Source organism: Bombus fervidus, chromosome 15 (assembly GCF_041682495.2).
Source record: "Bombus fervidus isolate BK054 chromosome 15, iyBomFerv1, whole genome shotgun sequence".
Taxonomy (NCBI): domain Eukaryota; kingdom Metazoa; phylum Arthropoda; class Insecta; order Hymenoptera; family Apidae; genus Bombus; species Bombus fervidus.
Window position 1 is genome coordinate 9,024,765 of NC_091531.1, and position 27,254 is coordinate 9,052,018.

General features: G+C 34.1%; 1 protein-coding gene across 15 annotated transcripts in view; it reads left to right on the forward strand.

Annotated features, from left to right (window-relative positions):
- Dnc (phosphodiesterase dunce) overlaps nt 1-27,254 on the forward strand; it is a 367,304-nt gene that overhangs the window by 319,776 nt on the left and 20,274 nt on the right. For 14 of the 15 annotated variants that reach the window (XM_072017681.1, XM_072017682.1, XM_072017679.1 and 11 more), the window contains one exon: nt 212-324. In XM_072017681.1, coding sequence (XP_071873782.1) covers nt 212-324 — 113 coding nt within the window. Of the gene's footprint in view, nt 1-211; nt 325-26,054; nt 26,536-27,254 lie in introns of those variants that run through there. The other variant, XM_072017684.1, reaches the window with a different exon arrangement.

Here is a 27,254-nt window from a genome sequence, read left to right on the forward strand (position 1 = left end):
AAATTTGCTCCTCAAATCCAATCAACCAGACTTTCGTGCACTCTTGTTCGACTTTATCCGAGGAAAAGTCTGTCGAGGCTTAAAGAGCCTCGTTTTCTCGCCTCTTCGCAAGACGACGATTAACTTCACAGAAATCTTATCGTGTCGCAGGAAGCTCTCGGTCACTTCCTCCGTTCCTCTGTCGTACTAAAGTCTCTTTTCCTGGTTTCAGACGAAGAATACGCAAAAACAGCCGCGGATACGATGTACGAGCTAGACTGGTGCCTGAAACAGCTGGAAACCATTCGGACGCATCAGTCCGTATCAGACATGGCCTCAACGAAGGTAAGACCCACTCGCTTCCTTTCTTTCTCGCGTGGACACGCTCGATTTACGGTGAATCGTCGCCGGATCGAGTTCAGTGCACTCTAAGGAGGTTGTCACACTTTTCGTACAACTGTGACCAAGTGATTTGGCACTGCGTTCGCCATTATTCGAATGGTTTCAGGCGTTTAGTGTGTTAGACACGTTGACCTTGTTGTAGTATTCGAATTTTTATTTTATCCGAATCACGCTCTTCTTTTAACAAATGAGATGAACATTTCTCATAAATATCTAGCAAAATATTCGGACGAAAAATGATACATATCGGTAACTCGTAAGATTACTTCGTTTTTTTCTCTGAAAATTTAGGATGATTTGATCGTTAAGTATCGAGAGTAATTTTAGAGCGGGTCGAAAGTGATCAAACGAACAAATGTTCAATTTATAAACGTTAATTACGTTTGATAAAAATAATTGAATTGCGTGGTTTCTGATTGCCAGGAATTTTATGACTAGAAATGTTCGTACAAGTTAACCAAATTGAATTTGATGGACGTTATCTTTTGTTCAGTTATCTATAAATTAGGATTACTCTGCAAGATTCTGTGGAACTTTGCGAGATTGTTGATTTTCAGTTGGCTCTTCTCAAATACCTGAAACATTAATCAATGAAAGTTCTTAGAATTTCTAGAACTAGTAGATTAGTTTCAATTATCATTACTCTGAAGTTCATGACATGTTTACAATTTACAATCAGATAAGGTTTCTCAGATCGTAATCAAAGTTGTTGATCAATTCCTTCCGAGTAACCGAAGATATTAACTAAGAAATTAACTGTTCTTCAGCCAAGGTTCTTTTCCACGTAATTTTATAAATTTAGCCACGTAAGGAAAGCTCTCATTTAAAATACAAAAGACGTTTCAAGAATATTTCGGTACTATCTTTGACAAACTACATAGACAAACACAATGTCTGAAAAATCTTCTGCCACGATCTTTCGACTCATCGTTCCTCTAATCAATTTTTCATCCTGGTTACGGGAATTTTCAATTTCCTGTCCTCCGTGAAAAGCAAAATATCCACCAGCCAACCAGATGACTCTTACTTCCTATTTCTTTTTTTCTATGCGTTTGAGCGCTTGAATCTTAGTTTCTCCGAAGCAGATGTTTCCACTTTAAATAAATCCAAAAATGAACTCTGCTGATTCGATTTCGAAAATCGAGTAAAATTATTTTTTATTGAAATATCAACACGTCCGTCGTGCTAATGGAAGATCATGAGATGACGAACGTTTCAATTTTTACGGAATTTTAAATAAAAGTCACAGCGAGAGAAAGCCACAGGATGAAACGTGATATGAAAATCGGTAAAAAGATAGAAATCGTTTCGTAGGATGATAATGTGCATGCTCGAGGCGAGATAATCGAGACTTTACGATTCATTGGAATTATGGCCGTTCTAATTTTCCTTCTTCGAACTCGACGATATAAAGCGAGCAGCATGTGAATAATCAAGTTTAATAGCACACTCGAGGTTTGCGAACCTATTTCGTTCAGTGGAATGCTGCCTTCCGCGTAATCCAGATTTAAACGGGAAAAATCTCGCCTTTTCCGCGAAAAAGCCACTTTAATTATCGTATCATCTACAAAATATTTTCCTGCGATATAAATAATATAATATAATGTATACAATATAATATATGTCGGAGCCTTTCTTTCGGAATATTTGGGAAGGTCCCCGATACTTTAGTCCAGACTTTTTATTATCGTCGTACTTAAACGATAAAACTGAGAAATAGCTGTTTACGAGTCAAGTCAATTATGATTATCCGAGATTAACGACAGTGGCCTTGGACTCGAAGTGACATAACGGGTCGCTGAACGTAGTCACGGTCACGGGACGGACGTGTACCTAACAGAGGTATAAAGTAATTAAATAACTCTCCTTAAAAACAGGGATTGCTCCGAGGAATACGGAGAGGAGTATATAAAGGCAGTTCCACTTGGACCGAGGGGCAATCCGATAAGTTCGACTAGCCCAGTGAGCACGTACATCGAGTTCCTAATCGCAATTGTCATCCCGTTGATCGTGTATTCGTTATCGAACCTAAATTCATCGTCACCGACATCTCAACTTTTCAATTCGCTTCAAGCAATATCATCTGGTATACAGCAATGATGGACAACTCGCAGAAAGATTCATTACACGCCCCGTTTTCCAAAGACGACCCGATATATATATATGGGGTTATCATTGGAGTTAGGGGCGTATAACGAATCCTCACGTGAATTGGCCATCGTTGTTGTGTACTGTAGATGATGTTTATTGATACAAATGTGATTATTACAGAGTTTAACGAGTAATAGCGGCGATCGGATAATCGAGATGTCGATGACAATGAATTTAGGTTCGATAACGAATACGATTTGATACAAAATTCTGATGTCGCTCAACGTACTTGTCCACTGTACACGTAGAACTTGTCGGACTGCATCTCGGTCCAAGTGGAACTGCCCTTATACGCTCCTCTCCGTACCTCTGTGTAGCGTAGTTCAGCGACCCGTTATGTCACTTCGAGCCAAGCCCACTGTCATAAATCTCGGGCACCCATGCTCGGATTAGATGATAAACAACTGTTTCTGTTTTATTATTTAAGCGCGGTTATAATAAAAAGTCTGGACTAAAGTATCGGGGACCTTCCCAAACATTCCAAAAGAAAGGCCCCGATGTCCTTTCATCTCCGACATATATATTTCCTTCAATGAAATATTTTCTAAAATATTTTCAAAAATACTGCGTAAAATATTATTTTATTCTAGAATAAAAGTAAAGTGATTGATACTTTTCATACATTTTAAAGATCTTCAAAAAATATTTATTGCGTGACGGATAATGCGAGGAGATTGGATTTAAATTATAACAATGAATAAGATTGCTATTGCAACCGTCAAGTGTATTTAGAATAGATATTAATATAAAGATTTATAAGTACCGTCGATAGACGTTCGTACAATCGTAGTCGCGAACATAGATAATAAAATGCTCGCGGATAACTCAAAGACTCGTATACTCGGTTAATTCGCAAATAATGACTCGGTAATAACTCTGTAATAATTCGATGATAATAATTGCTCGCTCGCGATCGTGTCCGTTTATTTATACCGGTCGGGGGAAGTCGGAAGATTCAAATCTGTCTTAGAACGACGGTTTCCCTCTACTGCGACGTTGTTTTTGCCTAGAGATAGTCCAGCGCTATTTTCGCGTGTCGAGGCGGTGTCCGTGTACAACAACAACATGTGACGCTTTCGCTTCGCCTCGTCCTATGACTCGTATGTCGCTACAATAGTATTCTAAATAATTTTTCTACAAAATATTAATAGCATTTAATTGGTCCAGAAGAGAAATATCAACTAGCACGAATATCCTATTTTACGATTCCGATCGCTTCGATATCTTTAGTAATATTGCACAATCATCTTTCATCGGATCATAAAAAAAAATCTATGTACTTGTTTTTATAGTCCTAAAAAAATGGAAAGATTTGCAACGTAGGATAATGTGGACAAAAAGTGGGGAACTCATTGAATTTAATTTGTTGGGCATTTACGGTACACGTCGATGGGAAAAAACTGCTAGGAAATTCCGATCTTTCGATATAAAGTTGCGCAATTAATTGCACCTCAAAGTCGACACGTTTTTCTTGTTAATTATGAGCTATTACCTGTCAACATGAGGCGCACCGATTAATATTATACCTCGTCGATGGAACGAAATTAGAATTCTAGAATTCTCTTATTCTTCGCCGATACACATAAACTCAATAAACTTGTCCTTTACACTGAAGAAAAATTTCACTTTCAATTTGCAATTTCCAAGAAATTTCTCAAGTGACACGTTCCATTCCAAACATCTTCAAACCTGCTCAAACGATTTTTATAACACGCTGCTCTCGCCAATTTTATATCGTTCAACATATTCGCTGGCAAACGAGGAAATCGACCTCGATGAAGTCGCTGAACACGGACGTCCTCACTTTCCTGACGAACCTGATTTATTGCCGCCCGCTTGCTCGGGATTCTTGGAAAGCGGAATTTTGACCGTGCAACCTCGACTTCCTTCCGTAGGAACAGCTTTCCTTGGGCTGCCACACCGAGGAAATTCTCGTAAATTCGCGCATCACGTACTCGGGTCAAGGTACAGTCGGTCAAAAATATCGGGACACCTAAAGTTTATTGCGAAACGGTGAAATTTCAGAATTTCATAGACTTTCGAACTTTTAAGTTGTAGAGAAAACAATCTTGCAAAATGTAACAAACTTTCACTTGCCTAAAATTGTAAAAACATACATAAAAAGAAAAAGAAAGAACGGAATCTAAAAACAGATTTTACGTCTCCAAGGATTTCAATAGAACGAGTTGCGAGCGATTTTCTTCGCACGTGCCACTCTCAATCGTACGCCTAATCTCCGCGTTTATTGACACACGTACTCGAAAGGGACGTTTACGATTTGTTGTCGTTCACGAACGGCCTCGAAGAAAATTCGTGGTAATTCGTTCGCTTCTTTGCTCGATTTTGACCGACAATCACACACTTCGATCCACGGCGATTCATTGTCGCATAATCGCGCATCAGTTTTACGGTGACGGCGATTGACAAAGCGTGGATCACATTGATATGTCACTTACTAGGCCATGTTGAACCTGTCAGCGAATTTCGCAAATTTTTTAGCCATTTACGTATCAGTTTGTCAGTTCCATTTTTATCTCCATCGCTCCAATTTGCTAGAAATAGTTTAAACAGTTACTTGGATATTTAAACAAACTAGTTAATTAAGCACAAACATACAGAGAGATATTGCTTTCGCAGGGGCTCGTTCGAAGTTCAATTTAGAATTTGTAGTCGTGAATTGGGTGAATTTCGTGAATGGCAAACGCCATTCATGAAAATACCAAATATTTTGTTTTCAGTTTCTGACTGGAAATATGAAAACTTGCACAGATAACAAGTTATAGTCGATTATGTAAGAATGATATTTCCGATTCAGCATTTTCCTTATCTTCGATACATAAACAATTTACCTACATATCTCTGAACGAGGTAACTAACAAATTCTAACAAACAAACCTATCTCTCTTTATTACGCCGTTACTCGAAAACTGGCAGAGTTGAGTAACTGAACGAGGTACACAAAATTGTTGTTTCGCCAAAATTCTGTAGAACAACGTATTCCCTGTTGTGTACCATTTAGTGAACTACGGTAGACTCAACCAATTATTTAAACTGACCACGCTGCGTCTACACACCGTGTAGAAACTAGGGAAATATCGATGAAGTAAAAAATACAAATTGGTGATATGTTCGGTGGCAAATAAAAATACAGGCGAGGAAAAAGGCAAAAATGTAAGTAAAGGATCAAATGAAAATCCTCAATGGGTGTTTGATACGTAACAAAATTACAGAACAGGAAGAAATTGAATTAATATAAAACTTGGATGCGTTTGTTAGCCACTGGAAATAAGAGAAGAAATCGAAAAGCCGTTCCATAATCAACGAAAATTGGAACACGTAGAAATTACAAAACAAAAAATTGAAAAAAAGCAAAAGAACTGAAAACGCTCGTACGAGCTTTCGATGCCTATTCGACAGGATTTCTGGATTTCTAAATCCAGAAAAATAGACAAAATTGAGAAATACTTTTCACGTACAACGGATCGAAAGTTGATCAACTTTAATTGCTCTGCAACGCGTTTGATATCCAATAGAAACTCCAAACTGGACAGAGACTGAAGATATAAACGCTGGATGTGCACCGAATAGAAATCTCCAAAAACACGAAGAATCGAAAACTTTTTTTTTTGCTAACCAGTAACTTAAAATTTTATTACCTGAAAGATATCTCCAGTACTTTCGATAAAAATGTGAAAACCGAACGAAAACAGAAAATATAAAGTTGCAAGTTGGTCTGCCCAACGATATATCCCAAAGATGGGAAAAATTTACAAACCGTTTGATATCCACGAAAAGTGTGAAAACGAGAGAGAAAAGAAATAAAAACGACACGAACGAGAATGCTTGCCAAGGAGCTGCAGTTTCTTATCTTATCGGCTTGAAGGTGCAGTCGCTTCATATAGACGTAGAAGTCGAATGGTGGCAAGAGCGAACGAGTTTCTCGCGTGACTCAAGGGCCGCCCTTGTCTGTTTTGGGCTTTTTCTGCCGTAAAAAAAAATCGATCGATCCGAATCAATTGACCTACATCGTGCCTCGTCATTATTAGGCAAAGCGCGAGCCGGCCAACATGCAGCCCGGTTTACATGTGCGTACGAGCTATGAATGTCGAGCAGGTGGCTGTCGTGTTTCATTTAGAAGCCTCTCATAGCCGTTCAACTCCACTTTTCCTTATATCTTTGGCTCACTGAAACTGAGTAGATCTTGTTTCGTACGAGCCAGTCAGCGTTGAATTTATTTCTATGGTTATGGCGTGTGGAGTGTTGTGGAAGAGGTTATGTAGCGCGAATAATGCTATCGCGAGAGTAGATGGCGTTATAAACGGTAGTATAGACGATGTATCTACATCGTTTTCAGTTTGCAATTTCATTTTGGTATTTCTGATGTTTCTTTTTTTAAATTGAAATATCTATAGATGAGATCTTTTCTAAATAGTTGTACGATTATTTTTAGACATTTTTCATACTTGTGTAAACGAATTCTTTCTTGGAAATTTTTACATTTTCATTTTTTGTATTTTTGATGTCTGCCGAGAGGGAATTTTGTCTTGTTTTTTAATATTTTCAAAATTATTCTTACGTATTCCAAACACTCGTGCAGTTGGAATAAAAGTGAACAAGTCATTATATCGCAGCAATAAAAATAGATTAAAAATAAAAAGAAAATTAAAACTAGTTTAATAATATATAGGCTAATTATTAAGATTAATCTGATATTAATATATAGTAGCATTTCTTTCTTAATTTTCTATGAAAAAAAATGTCCGATTTCTCCTCCATGGAGATAGTAATGCTGCATTTAATTATATAAAAACGATCATAGTGTGATAAAAAGGTCGCATATAAAATTGATTGATTATCTTCGACCTTATTAGCAATTTTAATCACTGTCAATAAACATCTCGGTTATGATAAAAAATATTCATTATATAAATTATCTCTCCATCTTTGTTCGCAAATAAGATCATTTAAAATTACACTTGAATAAACAACAATAAAAAAAAGTACTTAACTTTTTCTTTCATAGAAATAATATCATAAAGAAACTGCGTGTTTTTATGCATTTATGAGAGACTTCAAAGTGTAATAACACGCAAATGTACAGATATAAAAATGTTTGCAAAAATGTAGAAAACATATTGAGCAAAATTTTGGTAAAATAATAATAATTCTCTCCATCCTTTTAATTCTTATTCATAAAGATATGAATTTGAAATATAATTCGATGAACACAACATTCCAGATACTTTTTTATTGATCTTTACTACTTGTTTGGATAGATTATCCATCGTCTAAGTAATATAATACTTATACTACTTGAATAAATATATATTTATCTTTAGTATTTGCAAAACGAATTGAACCATTCAAAGAGTAACGTCAATTTTAATTTTCATACGGTAGAAAGCTTTTAATTAATTCGTAAATTATGTATCGAAACGTCCAACCGTCTGACATTGAAATTCATTAATTAAATCTACTAAACTTTGTAATAACGTAGTATACAAATGGCGGAAGGTTGAGGAAATTTGGTGATTACAAAGAATCACGGGAGCAAAGGTAATAAAGGCTAAAAGGGCAGGACGACAATGGCGCCACTTGGCTAGACGCCAATCTCGTAGATTTTCTGGCGAATTCGACGGACACTCTCGTTTATCTTGTCGAATTTATGCGAAGAATGGATTCCGACTAATCCGTCTAACTGTTATTTGTTCTTCAGCGAAGTTAGTAACGTTTGTCACCGACTGAAATCGTTCCAGGCATCTTAATACGTTTCCGAAAATTATTCGACACGAGAATTGTATTTCTCGATAAATATGTTAATAATAAAACACGGTTGAATAACTGTAAACTTAAATGAAAGTAAAGTTTGGAAATAGGGAACAAAGATTCAAGGAATAAACGATAAGAATGTAAAAATCTTGTGTCAGATAAAATTTCGTCAATTTGCCCAAATTCTAGCAGTTCTGTGACCAATTATGACATTGTTATGTAACACCATTTGGCCATGGATCGGTTGTACGATTACGAGAATCTAATCAGTCTGGCCTTGTTGCTGACGTCTGTATTAATTTCCCAATTAAACGTTCTACAATATTCTAATCGAAGTTTTTGAAGATCGAGCTATCATGGTGCCGACACAAATTATATAATTAATTACATAGTGAGATTTGCATGAATACAGTTATCTTGTTTCTCGATATAATTAAACTACCATGAAAAAATAATATCTCTAAAATTGAAATTAGATTTATTTTTCTTTAACGCGAGTATATTAACGAAACCTCGATATTTCGAATATTTAGAAAACAAATGTATTTCCCTATCGGTGACAAATTTTTAATTAAACCTCGTTTCATGAATATTCTAAAAATATATTACAAAAATTCTCCACACAGTTTCTCTTCATTTCTCTCCGCCACTGTCTCTGAGATTAACTCAGAGAAAAAGAGTGGAAATGGGGAAAAAAATCAATTTTCTTTACCCTCCAGACGAAGGCTTTGCTTCCAAGGCCATCACGCTTTAATACGTTTCTTCGTGTAGGGTTGTACACTGTCTGTGCTATGTTTCCCTCTAAACCACCCTCGTATCGATTACACAATGCCTTTTTTAAGCTACTCCGATGAGCAGCTGGTCATGAAACAATGACTCGAATCGATAAATACGGATAATATTTAATAAAAATACGCGAAGCTTTATGTAAGCTACCAGCCTCAGTAGCCACGTCACAAGCCACTGCTGTTTCACCCCTGTGCGGATGACATGGTTGCCTTTCACGAGTTTCGATCAGACCTCGACAACCTCGTAACACGTGACGTAGTACGCTATGTATTTAATATTATGATCGATGCACTTCGATTGGAATAATTTGGGATGAATAACGAAGTAGCTTGTGACGTTTTGCACCACTTTCGGACCTTTTAATTTTTAATTACATTTTAATTTCTTAGTCTCTTAATCCTCTTTCAATCTTGAATCTTCCAATTTTTATTGCATCGTTTTAAATTTCCTAAATCTTTAGTCTTTGTATTTTTTAATTATATTATCAATTCCTTGCATTTTTTATTTTTACGCCCTTTCACTCTTGTACCGATTAATTTTAATTTTTCAATATTTCACTTTTGAACTAGTAGCGAACTAGTGGCTGTCGATTTGCAATTTGTTTATCACTGTCCAAGTTATTAATTAATTTATTAGTGACCATTATTATCCGCAAATTATGCATTTATTGTATATTAACTGAACCGTATCTCGTGGTTATTTTTTATTTCCCTCGTATTTTATACTGAAATTTTGTAAAACTATCACCGAAAAGTGTTAATATTATTGAAAATTTTTAGTAGCTTCAGTAGTATTCCTTTTTCTTAACCTACTTACAAGACTTCGATTTTTAATAAATCATTCTCCCTCCCACAACCTTAGGTATCGTTTCACACAATTTCCAGAAACGTGATGCTAAAATCTTGAAATTCGCCGAACGTAAAATTCTTGTCTTCCGTGTTACTCGATTTTAACTCGACGAAATTCCTGGAGTTTGACTCCGCGTTCCGGGAAATTACGACGGAATTGTCCTAATGTATTTCCAGTTTCCTGGAAAGCAATTCAAGATGACTATAAACCAGGCAACGTTTGTTTAATCTTTTCCCCTAGTTTGTTGAAAGTGCCCGGTTGCATAGAACATACCGCTATATTTTTGTTTCACATACATAAAACGTAGATATGCGTTACAAAACGCAACTTCGTAACTGTCGTGATTTCCTGATTCGTTGACGCTATGTCGTCACAGAAATATTGCATAAATGGCTGCATTATAGGCAATCGTGGCTGACCATTATCTTTGGAATCATTATTGTAATAATTTTATTGTAGTTGGACGATGAAAAGTTGAGCTTCTTTAGTCATTGATGACTGCATTCTTGAGTTAGCACTGATTATTATTCGCGGTTATTTATGCAGTTGGTTAGCGTTATAACTATTTATTTGGTTGCCATTAAACTTCTGAGGATTGGATTTATTAAAGTTAGACGATGATAAATGTAAGTAGTTTACTCTTTGTAAGATTATTTATTTAAAATCTAAAAACTTTGTTTCAAGAGAAAATCTAAAAATAAATGACTAATAACAATGTGTAAATGAGGATATTCGAAACAATAACGATATTAATTCATGATCTAATTACTACGTGAACGTGCACAGAAATTAATTAAATGGTGCAGCTAACAACGGAATACATGAATGAAATTAAAGGATTACAGGATAATTAGCGGAAATTAAATGGACAATGAATTTCACGACCGAAATTGTGGGGAACAGTTACATTGTTACAGTCTGTTCCACTTAAATATTAAATCGAACAGCGTCAGCCATTTAGAAATTCCATCTTTTAATATATTTTGTTATTTTAGAAATAGTTCGAGATTGATTTTAACATTTTTCATGAATTTATTTAAGAAGAATTTTTAATTAAACGGGACATTAAATTATGGAATATAAAGTTTGAACTAATCCTGTTCAAATGCCTGGGAGAACTTCTTCTGAATTCTTTTTTATGGAACTAATTATTCCACGCCTGAAATTTAGCGTGTCAAAGATATTAATTATTCATGAAGAATTAATAAAACTTCTACAAAGGAAGACTTTGGTGATATTGAATCGAATATAGGAAATTGTTTCAAGTTAATTGCATAAATCGATATTCCTTTCCCATGAATAAATAGTCGGAGAAATATTTACTTTTAGAAATATATATCGTTCAAACGACTATGCATAAGATACTTTATTCAGGTCTCATTTATTTGCTTTATTTAAGAAGAATTTATGTATTTTTAAATATAATGTTTTCTTAATTTCTAGAAAATCGAGTGCTTCATCAGAATTTTAAAATTCTGTAAACTTCCGATATTCATAATTTCTGTATATAATTTCTAGATTACTTAAGTCCATATCAAATTGCAAATTCTGACCATCTATTTTCTTCATTAATGTAATAAACGTTAGCTAACAATAATTTTTGATGTACGAAAAGTTTATTAACGTTCGAAATGGATTTATAACCAAAATTTGCCGGTCAGATATATATTCTCGAATTTAACTTAAACAAACGTTTTTTTCTCGTTGCACGACGTATGTGATTGCTTTCCAGAATTCTTTCCTTTTCTCTTTTTTTTCTCTCTCTCTCTCTTTTTCGTTCCCGATTTGATTTCCGTGCACGTGTCAAACGGTTTTGGGCGATCAAAAAAAAAAAAAAGAAAAAAATAATAAATAAGAGAAAAATGAGGAATGGAAACTTCATGGAAACACTCGATGAATACGTCGGTTCGTCGAAAACATTATTTTCTTCTGCTACACCGGATGTGGCTGTTGGATAATCATCGATTTCAAACGGCATCCTCTCGCGAGCTGAGTTCTTGAAAAAAGCTCCGACTAATTTAAAAATCTCGTATTTTTAAATCTTTATTGAACATACGAAAAATGGAAAAGCTATAAATCGGGATAATAAAAATTAAAATAGAATTGGAAATCTTTCAAATAGAAAAATTTATCGCCCGCTTGATTATAATAAAAAGAGACCAAAAAAAAAAAAATAAATTCTTAGAATCTCAATATTAGAAAATATCTATTAAATAAAGTCTGTGTATACAATTTATACAAAATAATTTATTCGGATAAAATTATATATCGTATCTACGTGTTACATCATTTGCATCATGCATTTTCAACGTACGTTGTCCAGTTCTAATATTATTGGCTTTCACAACTAATTTTTTTCAAGCGCCAGATTAGAAAGTTATGGTCCCTTGGTAAATTATCCATCTGGTTAATTTAATAGTAAAAATTGAAAATACTAATGAAATAAAATAATTTCATCCGCGTTTCAATGAATCTGTACAATTATGAATTGTATGTCAATTATTTACATTGTATACAATTATGAATATGTCCCTCAAGAGACGACCACAATTACCCCTTCCACTCCTCTCTGTGGCTGGCCATTAAGACATCCACCCTTGTCTTGCTAGATGCGTAGTTTTCAACTAACATTCTAATATTTGGAACCAAGGAGATATAAATGTTTCAATATTTTAAAATACTAATAAAGTAAAACAATTTCACCCGCGTTTCAATGAATCTGTATAATTATTCTCGAGTCGGTTCCTCAAGAGACGACCACAATTACCCCTTCCACTCCTCTCTGTGGCTAACCACTAAGTCATCCAACCCCTGTCTTGCTAGCTGGCCGTGAGTTCTCTGTCGTACGATGCATAATTTTCAACTAACATTCTAATATATGAAACTAAGGAAATATAAATGTTTCAATATTTTTAAATATTAATGAAATAAAATAATTTCATTCGCGTTTCAATGAATCTGTATAAATATTCTCCAGCCGATTCCTCAAGAGACGACCACAGTCACTCCTGGTAGCTGTATATACTTGCAAGAAAATCAATTGGAAACGAACGATTATTCGTATAATTCTGCAATCACTGTTCAAATAAATATAGAAAATAGTTTGTTACGGATAACAAATAATAATTATACGACGGATAACACATTCGACTGATATGAATTCATTTCGATAATTATATGAAATAAATATTTACTCGAAACAATTTGAATAATGCTTAAGTCTGGAATAGAGACAGCAAAAAAATAGATACTCTGCATCATCGTCGTCATTATTATCATCCTACTCAAGTTCAGATTTCACAAGTGTCTTGTTCCTCGGTTTTCTAGACGATAATAAAATTAGTTGATAATATTAAGACTCGAAGCTAATAAAGAAACTGATCAAATAACTTACCTTCAGCGTTATACAAGCACTCTTTGTACATGAGTATAAAATCTCGTGATCGAGAAAGGCCACAATTAATGACGTATTATTGAAACAATCGCGTTCTCATAAATGACAATCTCGCGCTGACGACGTTGTTGTTCGTTTCAGGTATGTAATTCTAGTCTTTGCCACCGTGTTGCAGCACTTCTTGGTAAAGACATCACGATGTCTCGTATTAAGCTTATGTCTCATATTAACTGTCGTTACTTCATTGATTAAATTCTATTCAACGTTGCAATAATTAAGATCTTAGTAATAATTGTACTATTAAAATTTTTTAAATTCCATTCAACTTCGAAATGATAAAATTTCCATTACAAACATCGATTAGTCCAGTTTCAAGCGAAAAGAAAAAGACAGGAAATACCATTTGACTAGAAAGTTGAAGAAGTTTCCATCGTAAACTTCGATTAACTTGTTTTCAAATGAGAAATTTATCGTGTTTATGGCATTCAAGAGAGAATGCTTCGACCGACCGTAAGCGGATTTCGAGACGACTAGATAAGAACAATAGCAAATACACACACCGTGACGTAAAAGTTGCTTGACGTACGCGAACGTTTGCTTTTAGATAGGTTAATCGACAAAACAAATTACCTGCGATTATGGTAACGAACATGGCTTAAGTCTTAAGCGTATGAAAAACAAAGTTCTACATTGTATACTTGCTCCAATTTGTCTTTAATAGGTAACTCATAGAATACAGGCTTTTATGCAAATTAATTTTTTTTATAGACACAACGACTAAGATAAAATTTAAACAGAGATTACGTGTAACACACGCAATACATGCATTACAAGTATCTGTAAATGTTACAATACTTTCGTGAGCTTGTGAATTTAATAAAAAAAAAAAAAAAAAATAAAAGAGGCAACTAAATTTTCGATAACATGGAACTGATTATTGAATTTTAAAATTACTTGTCAAGATCTCGCTTGTGGTCTTTGGTTATTGACACATGTGATATTTATTGTTTTGTTTGTTCGTATAATTTATCTACAAAATGTAGATAAATACGATTATACGAAGTGCAATGAATTTTTATACGTTCTTGCGATATATATATATATAGCTTGACGATGATTGATTATGTTTGGGTGACTACAATGGAAAATTATCATTGACAATTCTGGCCAATATCTATTTCTGGAATGTTCGTTTATAAATAAACATTATTCCGAGTAAAAAGACGAATTGATACGAATGAATGAATTATGAAAATATAAATTAACGGGACAATGTACAAAATCATAGAACTGTTGACATCTGAAATTGCGAATATTAAGAATCGTGAAGCCTGCGGATGTTAGGTATTCTAATTATTTGTATATCTAATTAATGTCGTATTTGAAAGTCCGCGGAAATCAAAGCGTGGAAAATTCTTTTATTCATTCGTCGATCTCTGTAGAAGATAAAAATATTTTTGTTTCAATCGAATTAATTGATTTTATTAATTTCATTAATTTTTAATTCGACGAGACAGCACACAAAAGAATCTTTTGTAGACTCAGCCATTTCTGCTCGAGATAAATATAACGAAGAATTATAAATATAACTCGAAGTGCAAAAAGTACCTTCGTCTAATTAATTTTTTTTTTATTTTTCTAAAGATAAAGAAAACTAAAGTATAGTGGAAATTAATCTTGAAGATAATCCACCTGCTCTGCTCTAGATAAAACTAATTAAGTAAAAAACGTGTCGTATCTTTATATAATCATCTCTCTTTGATTGGAAACTCTACAAACGTAAACATCTCAAGCTAAAACGAAAAAGGCAAAGATATAATGGGAATTAATCCTGATGACTATGAATGAGCATCTTGTTCTCGCTTCTAGTCACAAATACGAATAAAACATATACGTACGTACATATTTTTCATCAAAAGGTACCATTATCTATTTAAAGAAAGAAAAGAATATTTACCGATTTTCATTAAACAATTTTATTTCAAGAATATTTCCTTGTACATAACGAAACATCGCAACAAGGACTTGCCTTAAATTGGAAAATATACTTCGAGCGTTAATTAATCTACCACAGAATATCTTGCTTTATTAGCAACGAAGCCTAATATTGTTCTCGTTACTCGTGTTACACTGTTTCATCAATTAACTATATTTAATTAACATAGTAATTGGAGTACCGCATGCGTCGCTAATTGGAGTGTATAAGCTTACTTCGATATAATTCCTGGACGATAACTAATTAGCCATTTCTTTCGGATAATTGATTTTCAATTGCATCGAACCGTAATATCACAGAAGGCCGGCGTCAGAAGCTGATTTCCAGTCGTACGATGTTCTATTTTTGCTTGAATGATGTTTCTTGAAACAATGTTTCTTTCTGAAAACAAAGAATATCCGATTTATCTCGGAAATCTTTTTCAATCGTTGCATTTGAACAGAATAAAGGTTTCTTAATAAAATTACGATGGGTAACACCTTTATCGAAAATCTTATTATTCATTTTCTCGTATCGTTATTAAAATATACAGGGTGTTTCGGATTTCATCCGACATACTGTACCAACATGTTTATGAGAAAATTTGGAGCAAAGAATGTCGTATACATCGGTCGATTCGTCTTTGTTTTCGAGATATGAGAGAGAAAGTGGTATAAACCAGAGGTAATCAGTTGCGTTCAATCAACTTTGCTTTTAACGACGATCATTTATTTTAAACTATTTTTCACGCTGATTTATATTAGTTCGGTGTGAAAGATAACGGCAATCGTTTATTTTAAGCCATTTTTTACATTGATTTATACTGGATCAGTGTAAAAAATCAGTGTGAAAGAAATGGACGAAGGAAAAATGCCATCTGCGCAAAATTTAGAGAAACTTATGCTCGTTAAATTGAATTTTAACTCATAATTTTAACTACCAATAGAAAGTTCAATAAACGTAAGTGTTCATTGAACGACAAGCTTTTTGGAAACTGGCGCCGTTGCAAATTATTGCCATCGAAATGCTAAATAACTTGTGTTCGAGTTTGATATTAGTTAGTAATTTAAACCGAAAGTTATACTATTCGTAGTGATGAAACATAAACTTGAAAGCTGGAAATCTAATCCAAAGCAAAACATATTTTCCTCGTCGATAACTACTATGCGCTATCGCAATAGAATTTCTCCCACCGATAACTGTTACGAGCTACCGAAATAAGTTTCCCTTATCGATAATGGTTATCAGGAATGAAAAAAGATTTCTCGTTCGCCTATAATTATCATTTGTCACTAAAAACATTTTTAATCGAGAAAATACTTGTTATTCTATCACTCTTTCCACTTTGATTGCAACAGTTACGTTCGGTGAAAATAAAAGTCTCACTTCTAGAAACTGAAATCGCTCTCGATCGAAGAAACTAAAGAGCAACGATTGCGTACGATTAGCTAACTTCCTATGAAATCTCCGTGGCCATCGGAAATATATAATTACGCAATACGATAGTAATGCACAACAGTTTGCCACGCGTCTTTATCTGATAACGCATTCGCGAAACGCGACAAATCATCGTATGTATGAACGTACGTTAAAAAGAAAATAAAAGAAAACGAATAATATTGACATCATCGATTAGTCTACTAACCGGTTGGACATGCTCCGGATGAAATTTCGTATCTCGTGACACTCGCCTCGTTAATGCTCCGTGTAACTCGTGTCAACAACAATTCTTTCAACGCGCGTCCACTTCGTCGATGTTCAGAAGAAATTTACATGTTTTATCGTGCTCGTTTGCCATCTTGTCTCGTCGATTCATTGATCTTTCGCGCGTTGTTGTTATGGAAGACTATTGCGCCTTATTTTCATATTTCGTTTTACGATTTGTCTGACGTACATCGTTTCATCGTAGATTGTTTAGCAGGAAATGAATTTAACTACTGGGATCAGACATCGCGATTGATGGAATTATTATTGCAGGGTTTAGAGCTCGTATTGGAATTCAAATTATTGCGCTTCGCGTGATTTCTTCAGCGTATATCCTAAAACGGTTCGTGTATCCGAGATTGTAAAATCAAAGAACGTAGCAATCGAAATACTGAACATACAAGATCAACTTTCACGAATCCTTAGAAACAATCAAAAATTGGAATCGTCAACATCGAATGGCAGCATGGCCTTCGTCTGAATCTTCTACAATCAGTCTGCAAGCATAATGAACATTGTGCAGACGCGGATAACCGTGACAGAGAAAACAAGCGATTCGGTAGTCGATAACAAAGCGAAGAACCACGTCTCTCGCCGCTTATCTGCTGCAAGAAGAAACGAAAGTTATTTCCGGCCTCGACCCTCGTGCATCCAACATTCGTACATAATTTGTCGTTTCCGAACCTTCGCTTCTTTTCTCGTTTCTCTTCTTACCGCGCGTTCGAGTTCCAATACATCGATCGAACGTACACACCAGGTGTCCCCTTTTCATCGATCCACGCAAATATCATCCAAACTATACGCTATTCGAAGAAACTTGTTTCAGAGGTGATCTTGAAATCTCGAAGGCGCGTCAGCCTAAATAAGATTTCTGTCCATTGGAAGACGTTTGCCTCGAGACGAGGCATGTTTTATTCGAAAAAATGTTTCGAATAGTATAATTACGATTAGATATAGAATTAACTCAAGTAGCGATCGTAAGAAGCAACTGGACGTCATCCAAGATAAAAGGAGTAGAAAAATAAATAAATATAGTTTGGAAGATAATTATGTATTACGTCAGAAAACAGTGAAACGTACAGTATAACGTAGGAGATATTTGTCTGGATCGATCAAAACGGAACTCTCTGTGTGTGGATATTCTATTATTTGTTTGCTAAAAATCTGAGGGTGGTCACGGTGGCGCCCCAAATTAACGAAATGACGCCATCGCTGGAAAATGAGTATTTTTTCTTTCTTTGATCTTTTATTCTTCTTTATTTCTTTTTTTTTTTTTTTTTTAAGATTCGAGAACGTTTGATTTTCCGTAATAATAGCGCAATTTTGGGATTTTTCAGAAGCGTATATATTTATCTAAATGATTCTTAGTTTTCATGAATAAATCACTGTCAAGCGTAATTGCCGCGACACTTGCTGTCTCGTCCCTCCTTTTAAATTTTACTATCGAAACGCACAAGTTCAAAAATACACTGATTGCCTCAGCAGCATTACTTGGAACTTTAGTAAGATAATTGAATCGTGGCGCTATGTGCGTCAATGGCAGCGAACGCGCTAATAAGAATTTAGGACAATTTAGAGCTGTCGACATTTTTTAACAACATTAAAGGTATAACATACATTAGAGGTTCCGTAGTTGAATCAGAATTGTAAGCACGACGAAAATATTATATTTACTCTTTTCAATCTTATCGAAGGCATTGAATTTTTGAAATTGTATTTGCCCAAGAAATTACTGTAAATTATTGTTTACGCAGAATGAAAAAGGAAAAGACGCTCCTCGAAAATTGCTACATGAAATAATAAAACACCGTTGATATTCAGAGTTGCAATTAAACAGATGCAAATAGTACAGACGTCTACGAATACCGAGCAAGAATCATCGTTCATTTACGCACGTGGCCTTTCCAAAGGCCACCAATGCCACTTAGGCAGACGAAAGAAAACTCGTGATTTGAAATAATAATCGTACCCGCGATTTAATAGCGAAATGAATGTTATTTTTCACGCGGTTAATCGCCGCAGGGAATTGAAGTTCTTAGAGAGCCTTGTAGCGAAACACGTAAGTTTATTTGGGGTGTCTGAGGACGAACGAGAAGACCGGAAGTGGACCACTGCTGGCGTCGGTACGCCATCGACGCCTCTTTCCTTTTACTGGCTCCTTACTTTCGCATTTCGCTGCTTCCATCAAATTTCCAACCATCTCATTACGTCAAATGCAATCCATGTTTTATTCATTTCTTTCTTTCTTACGTGCAATGGCTCGGTAATGAGGAATTAATTTTTCTAATTAATTGTCATAAGGGGAGTACCGCGAATAAAATTAAGATTTTCTTCTGCAGTTAAAAATATCGATGTAAATTCAGTCCGTTCGATTCTTTTTTTATCTTATTGGTTGTTGAATTAATTCTACCGAATTTTGTCAACTTTATATCTCCTTTGGACGCAGAAATACAAGTCGACGAATTTACAAATTAGTCGCGCGAAATATATGCGCGAGAAACGTACGAACAAAAAGATTGCCTTCGAATTGTTAAATGCACAGGAAACGAAAAGTGGCGACGTAATTAATTTTGATACGCAGAGAACGAACAACGCAATTCGTTTCGACAAACATATCCTGGAATGAAGCAGTTTAATTAATTTCTATAGAGGAATATTTTTCTCTATTTTTCATCATACGTGGAAACGTTGACGCAATTAAAATATATTTAAAATACAAAATATGATTAAAATAAGTTTGAGACATCTGTTGAAATATACAAAATGAAACAGAATATTTATAACTCTTGTCGGGATATAAAATTGTTTTAAAAAATAGGTATCTCCGTGGACGTGAATTTTATCGAAAATTAAAAGTTCAGTTGAAAACGAAGACGCAATTTAATCGTCGTTCCTATTTACCAGCATGTAGACGATATGATTCAAGCGGAACGAACGAGAAATAATTGGGAGGAAAATTATCTGTCTGTCCGTTAGGTTGTGGCGGTTCGCATTTAGAGATATCGCTTAGTGTACTTGTAGTATACGTGCACAATGTCACGTACACCCATGGACCAACCCTAACCGTTGGTTTTGCGAACCATACGAAGATGAGAAATCGTCATCCGCCTTTCGCTGATAATTTTTACAAATTGAAGCGTATTTCTACAATATACAATTTCTAATGATATTTCTTATCTTTAATTGATCATTTATGAAACAGCATAAATGTATCGAATAAATATAAATGTACGATACGATGTAAGAATATTATTAAAATTAATATAGTTGAAAAGAATCGTTCTTAATAAGAATATTTCAAATTTTTAATCTGCCTTACTCTGAGAAAAGTTACGCTTTTTACCGTTTTCATTTTCTAATTATGCGAGAAAGAACATTACGTTATGTTAAAAATATCATTTCCAATACAAATAAAAATATTATCAGCACTTCACTTTAAGAGAACCAGAAACAGACTCATCTCGATGCCTTGTTTCTCGATTGCTCGTTTCCTAATCAGGAAAGAAACACACCTACGTATTTACGAGTGTCTCAAAACGATAAATTGATCGAATTTGGTGGTTCAAAATAGGCGATCCTTTTCGCCGAAATCTCCGGTTGACTCACCTCGAATTAGCAGCGCAGTGGACAAACAAATTCGACTGTTTGTGGATCTTAGGTAGATTCGTAGCGATGATATCAGTGGCCAGGAAAAGTGGTCACCCGGTTTATGGAATCGCTATCGCTTCGCTCGAATTCGAATATAAATTTCGCTGCCTGAGTCAACGTTCGAACGTGCTTTTTTCGTTGAGAAGACTAAGCGAGAAAAAAAGGAAGACAATGCGTCGTAACGTAAAACGCCTGACTAGAGAGAGAACAATCGGATTCGAGCGAAGAAGCGGTCATAGTCCATTTCAAATCGAAATTCGATTTCACATTAAAATTGTAAAAGTCAATTTCTAGTTAAAAGAATATCATGCTAATATCGTAGGTATAAGAAAAGATATCTTTCTCCACAAAAATGTCATTTTTCATCTTAAGAAATCACAAGACGAATTTTCTGATTCGTGTATAATACTATCGTGTTTTGTTACAATTAATACAGAGCAAATTAGTACGTGTAACTTGTGGATAATTTTATTATTTAACAAGTACAAACTCTACTTTTAGCGGAATTTGTCGTTATATAGAAACGTATAATGAAAAATTGTGTATCGTATTTTGTTACAATTAATACAGAGCAAATTAGTGCGTGTAACTTGTGGATAATTTTATTAATTAACAAGTACAAACTCTACTTTTAATGGAATTTGTCGTTATATAGAAACGTATAATGAAAGATTGTGAATCGTGTTTTGTTACAATTAATACAGAGCAAATTAGTACGTGTAACTTGTGGATAATTTTACTAATTAACAAGTACAAACTCTACTTTTAATGGAATTTGTCGTTATATAGAAACGTATAATGAAAAATTGTGTATCGTGTTTTGTTACAATTAATACAGAGCAAATTAGTACGTGTAACTTGTGGATAATTTTATTATTTAACAAGTACAAACTCTACTTTTAACGGAATTTGTCGTTATATAGAAACGTATAATGAAAGATTGTGAATCGTGTTTTGTTACAATTAATACAGAGCAAATTAGTACGTGTAACTTGTGGATAATTTTACTAATTAACAAGTATAAACTCTACTTTTAAAAGAATTTCTTTTTATATAGAAATATAGATATACTGTACTATACTGTACACGCTAGGAGAGATAGATACTAATTAATAGAAAGAGTCAATCTATATTTTAAAAAATAATAATAGCAACATAATATAGTAATCGAGAGACCAATATAAGAATATAGTATAACGTAAGAAATTAGAAATAGGAATCTAACAATCTGCTCGTAATATGTTATGCACCTAAAATACAAATAAATTTATTATTATTACTATTAAATACAATTGTATTGATTGTACATTCATTTGTACAGGAACTCTCGTAAAATTCCATTTCTAAGAAATATAGAAAAAAAAGGAGGATATTTCGATGGATTATATTTACGATAGCAATTGTTTGAACACTTTGAATTCCCAATAAAAAGGATGTTTCCAGGTATCCGTATTTCCAAAAAATATAATGGTACATCGCTCAGATATAATATGATTTAGCGGGATTCCCTTAAATCTGATTACAAATTCTCTGATGCTGAGAACAATAGCCGAAAATATGCACAAGATAAGCGTTTGCCTCATCTTTACTATTATTATCCGTTCTTCGAGCTATTACTAATATTAGACGTGAGGACGCTGTCGTTGAAAATCGAGTACTTCTTGGTAGGTTCAGAAAGACATTTGCCAAGATATTGGGTCACATGAGTTTCTGTCACATGATTTTTTATCGCAAGAATAAAACGACAGAGAATAATAAGTTGACAAATTTTCTTATTGTTAGACGCTTTGGGAAAAAGAATCATAATTTTATAATAGCGGCACTATTTTCGTGACAAAAGTAGTAAGAAATTATTTTTTCCAATTTGTAAAAATTCTCGTTCTCATTCAAATTATGTAAATATTAGAAAATTGAATATCGTTTTCTTCAGAATTTTCCATTCTACTTTCTAATATCTTTTGATTTGTTCTAATTTGTAAAAATTCTCGTTCTCGTTCAAATTATGTAAATATTAGAAAATTGAATATCGTTTTCTTCAGAATTTTCGATTCTACTTTCTGATATCTTTTGATTACTTATCACGTAGTGATTCTTAGATTTCACCTTAAATCGCTAAATATTCACAGTTCTTGCAAACGAGTAGAACAAAATTCGAAGAATTCGTAGCTACGAATATACATCAGAATTTCTATTTTTTAAATCTAAAAAGAAACTCGTCATTCCGGTCAATACGATTTTTTATTTGCAGTTCGACTTTACGAATACAAAACTTCTCCAATGTAAACGGTGCTTATATTTTAATTTCCCTCAATACTTCAAAAGAATACTTGAAATTTATGGTCCCTTTATGTTCCCTAAGCCTACCCCAATATACTGCACGTATCAAGTACATCCAACCGCTACTTCTATTTTATTCGAGAGATTGGATGCACTCATTTGCATAGACATACTTGAAAACTATCTCTCTCGAATTTTTATATATTTGACGTTTACTCGAATTTATATAAATATATGTTTGAAATTGTCCGCACAAACTTCTTTGAATTGTCCGCACACTAGTAAAATAAATTAAAAAATCGCAAACAGTTTATTGCGATATTTCATCGAGTAGAATATCAACTTTGAATTCTGGCAGGATTGTTTCGAAAATCAGTTTTAAAAAAATTGTACAGCCGAACGTAGCCGAATAAACGCGTATTAACATCATGATCGATGCTTCACTGTTTTATAACAGCTGCTATATTGCGATATACTATGCTTGAAACAAAATAAAATAAGATATTCCTAGTGTCTGCATCGTATAACGTAACTTACGAGTTTTTTGATTCCTTTGAAAAAACAACACGTTCCAAGAAATCGAGTACCGTTATCGAGACTTCAACAAGAATTCTTTATATTATCATACGTACACAGTATTATACGATATATAGAATATACAATACTTTGAAGCTTCTTTGAGAACTGTAAACGTCGTTATACAGTCCGAGACGTTAATAGCTTTGAGATCGATCCGAACTAAAATAAATAAATAAAGAAGGAAACAATCCTTTTATATGGTAAAATAGCATTATGCAAGAGTTATCATCTACAATTGGTAAACATCTACGATCGGTAAAAGTGATACTTTATACTTTATATATCAAAAATGTAAATTAATGTTTTTTGGAATTATTACATATTTATGAATATTTCAAGGCGATTTCGAAAAAATCGTTTCCCTGGCTACGACTTGCTATCTGAGGCTATGATTTGATTTGTATCGTTGATGCTATCTTAGTTATCGGTTTAGGAACATCATGATGTTGCCAAGTATAGGGTGCTATTTACTCGATTAATTACCGAGTTGACCCTGCACCCTCTTGCAGTTGAAACTATAACGTCTTCGGTTTCTGGAATTCTTTTATACGACTTTTGCAGAATATTTTTCATACGTTATACAATTTAATCAAAACAAATAATCAAATGAAGAAACTTGTTTGTTTAAATAATTTTATGATACATTTGTGTCTCGTAACAAGACTTGTTATTTATTAGAAATGAAAAAGGAAAGACAATGATCGTCGATAAGCTGAAGAATAATTCGAATTTTCTGTAAATTCTGCAGAATACGAAAAGGTACTGGAACATTTCGAAGTAAAGTTGCTATAAGTGAAATATCTGTAATTTCTGTACAGGGAGAAAGAAATAATATTATAAAATAAATAACCGTTAAACGAAACGGTTTAAGGCTTTTACAAGAATCAAGTACTTGGTAGACGTCCAAATTCGGCCAATAAAGCGCGACTCGGTTGATGCGTTTTATGAAAGATACGCTCGGCTACTTAACAGTGCCTCATGATCCTTCAAGTTCGATTACAACGTCTCACGCACAACTCGATTTTAATAGAACAGAATTTAGTACAGTAGATAATTTACATATCGGAAACAGTTACATTTTCTTCGTGTGTAATTGTTAGTTTGACTCATAAGTAATACAATTAGGTGAGTCATTAACGGGTAACCATTCGTCATTACGTTCATTATATTAACAGATTTCCCTAATAATACTGTTTCGTTACAATCCACTTATTGTAAGAATAGTATTGCGTGGTATCTTTTTATAAATCATCGCGAAATTCCGGATTTTCATGACAATTCATATGTTTTTTTTTTTTTTTTTCAATTCTATAGCGCCAAGTATCGTACGGATAAATATTTCGTGCGTTCCGTGAAACTTTACATTTTCGTATTTCCTATAAATGCGCATGAAAATGCCCGGTTTATTCATCGCATTGGCCGCTTAAAATCTTTGAGTTTATCGATATTATTAGCAACAACGGCGTCTCTTAGATGATAAGGCTAGTAAAATTTCAAAATGTATGACGCATAGTATATTCGTAAAGAGATACTGCAAATGCACGAATACTTCGGTGAGTCAGAGTACTATGTAAATTATTGTGCAAGACAATCTGTATGATAAAACCCTTTTCTGTCATCACGGTTCATAATAATCAAGCATCTTCTATTAGCAAAGTCTTCCTCTTTCATTCGTTACAAACCTACAATTTACCTTTTTATTAATTTACTTTTATATCGTGCGAATTCTGTTTAATTCGATCCGAACTCATTTTATGTTCCATTAAGATACAGTTTTCGGGAAATGGAAAGTAAAAATGGCCACGAAAGTTGATCATAAAAATACGAACGGGCATAACAATACACAGTCTACTCATAATACACAGAATCTAAGCATTCCTCCCGCCAAACTTCAGCTATAATTCGCAACTTCCGTCGGAGCGATTCACAGGTCGTGTTTCTCCCCACTATGACGCTCAACAAACGCAGAACTTTGGCCCAGATAAATAGCTGGCAGCCGGGAATCAGGCACGTAGACCACGCTTTGCAGTCGAGCGACGTTCATGCTACTCGTAAACGTGCTCCGAGGCGCAGTGTAATCGAAACGCTATTCGGTATTCCGTACGTTTGAACATAGAACACGTGCTAGTCGCGACAGTTCGCGTTATCCATAAAATATCGTGAATATTTCTCGCAAATTTCGTGAAAGATAATTCCCACGCTATCGACGGAAGCACGTGCTTATTCTGACTAAAGTTTTGGTGAAAGACAATATTAAATAGAACTTTGACAAGTTTCGTAGGAAGATTAGAAAGAAGCTGATCGACCAAGCTGAATTTTGGCTTGTGAAACACCGTTTCGAAGAAAGTTCGTCCACAAGTGTATACAACGGTTGGTTGTGATCGACCAAATTGAACTTTGGCCTGTGAAAAATTGCTCTAACGGATTTTCCTAGAAATTTGAGAGTTCGTAACTCATTGAACTACACTTGCGAAGAATCTTTGCAAGTAGTTTCAGTTCGGTTTAAAGTCTCATTGAAAGAAGATCGTATGTATCTGTAAAACCTCGTAGGAAAGTGCGTAAGATAATCGTGATCAACGAGGTTGAACTTTGTCTTGTGACCAATTTTTGTCTGGTACCGTTCTCAAGACATCTAAAGACTGTTTTAATTAAACGTATTTTGAAATAATCGTTCGTTGAACAAGAAGACTTGATAGTGTAACAATTGGTGAAAGAAGTATTATAGAAAGTGTGATACTTTCGTAAGAGGAATAAAGAAGAGACGAAAGTGAAAGGATTATCAGGAGACAACCAAAGAAGTATTAGAGTACCTGAATTTCGGTTTAGGCAGATCGTATCGAGTTAGTTAGAATCTAGCGATTACTCGTTGTCAGAGAAGGTAGAAGCTATAAAAGAGAAGATGGTTCAACAGACGAACACTGAGTTTGCAGTTGGAAACGTGGACGAGTACGCCAGGTATTTTAACTACCTGAGGGCACTGGCAGATATCGCAGCCATGGCTAGCATCATAGCCGTTCAGGTAATTTAATATTTTAGAAAATTTAGGCAGAATCAGCGATATAACTATGGAAGTAATTTGCTAGAAATTAAACAGGATTTTTAATTGGCCACGAAAATTGTGGTCGTTTAAAAAGTTGTACAATTTTATGGTAGAACCTTGTTATAAAATTGTTGAATTTAATGTATATTTTCTATTGTTATAGCGTAATATTATAGTATTTTACTGTAGATTTCTGTTTGTGCTATAATAAAATCGTATCACAGAAAATTTGGGGATTTTGAACTTAGATCGGGTGCCTGATATTGTTACGAAAATGATCCGATTGAAATTACGAATATTTCAAATGATTTATCATTGATATTCCGTAAGAGACAATAAAACGAAGATCCGAGGTGTAAAGTCTTTAGATCACTCTTAATTGAACATGTTTACCGAAAGATGATTTAACGATTAGACTGTTGTTGAAGGTTTTGTATTATCACATCAATTATATTGAGATAAGATAAACATTTTTGGTTGTAAGTTTGAGCAGACTTTCGATATCCATTACATGATAATTTAATTAAAGATTTCACTCGTTTTATTATGTGAAATTTCTGTAAAAAATTATGAAATGAAAATTCTAGGTAATTTGGAGCACTTGCGAGATGATAATTTTGTAGTACTCTGATATAATTTCTAATTATTTTCGACCACTCTACGATAAATAATAAGCTGGTTGATTTAAATAATCAATT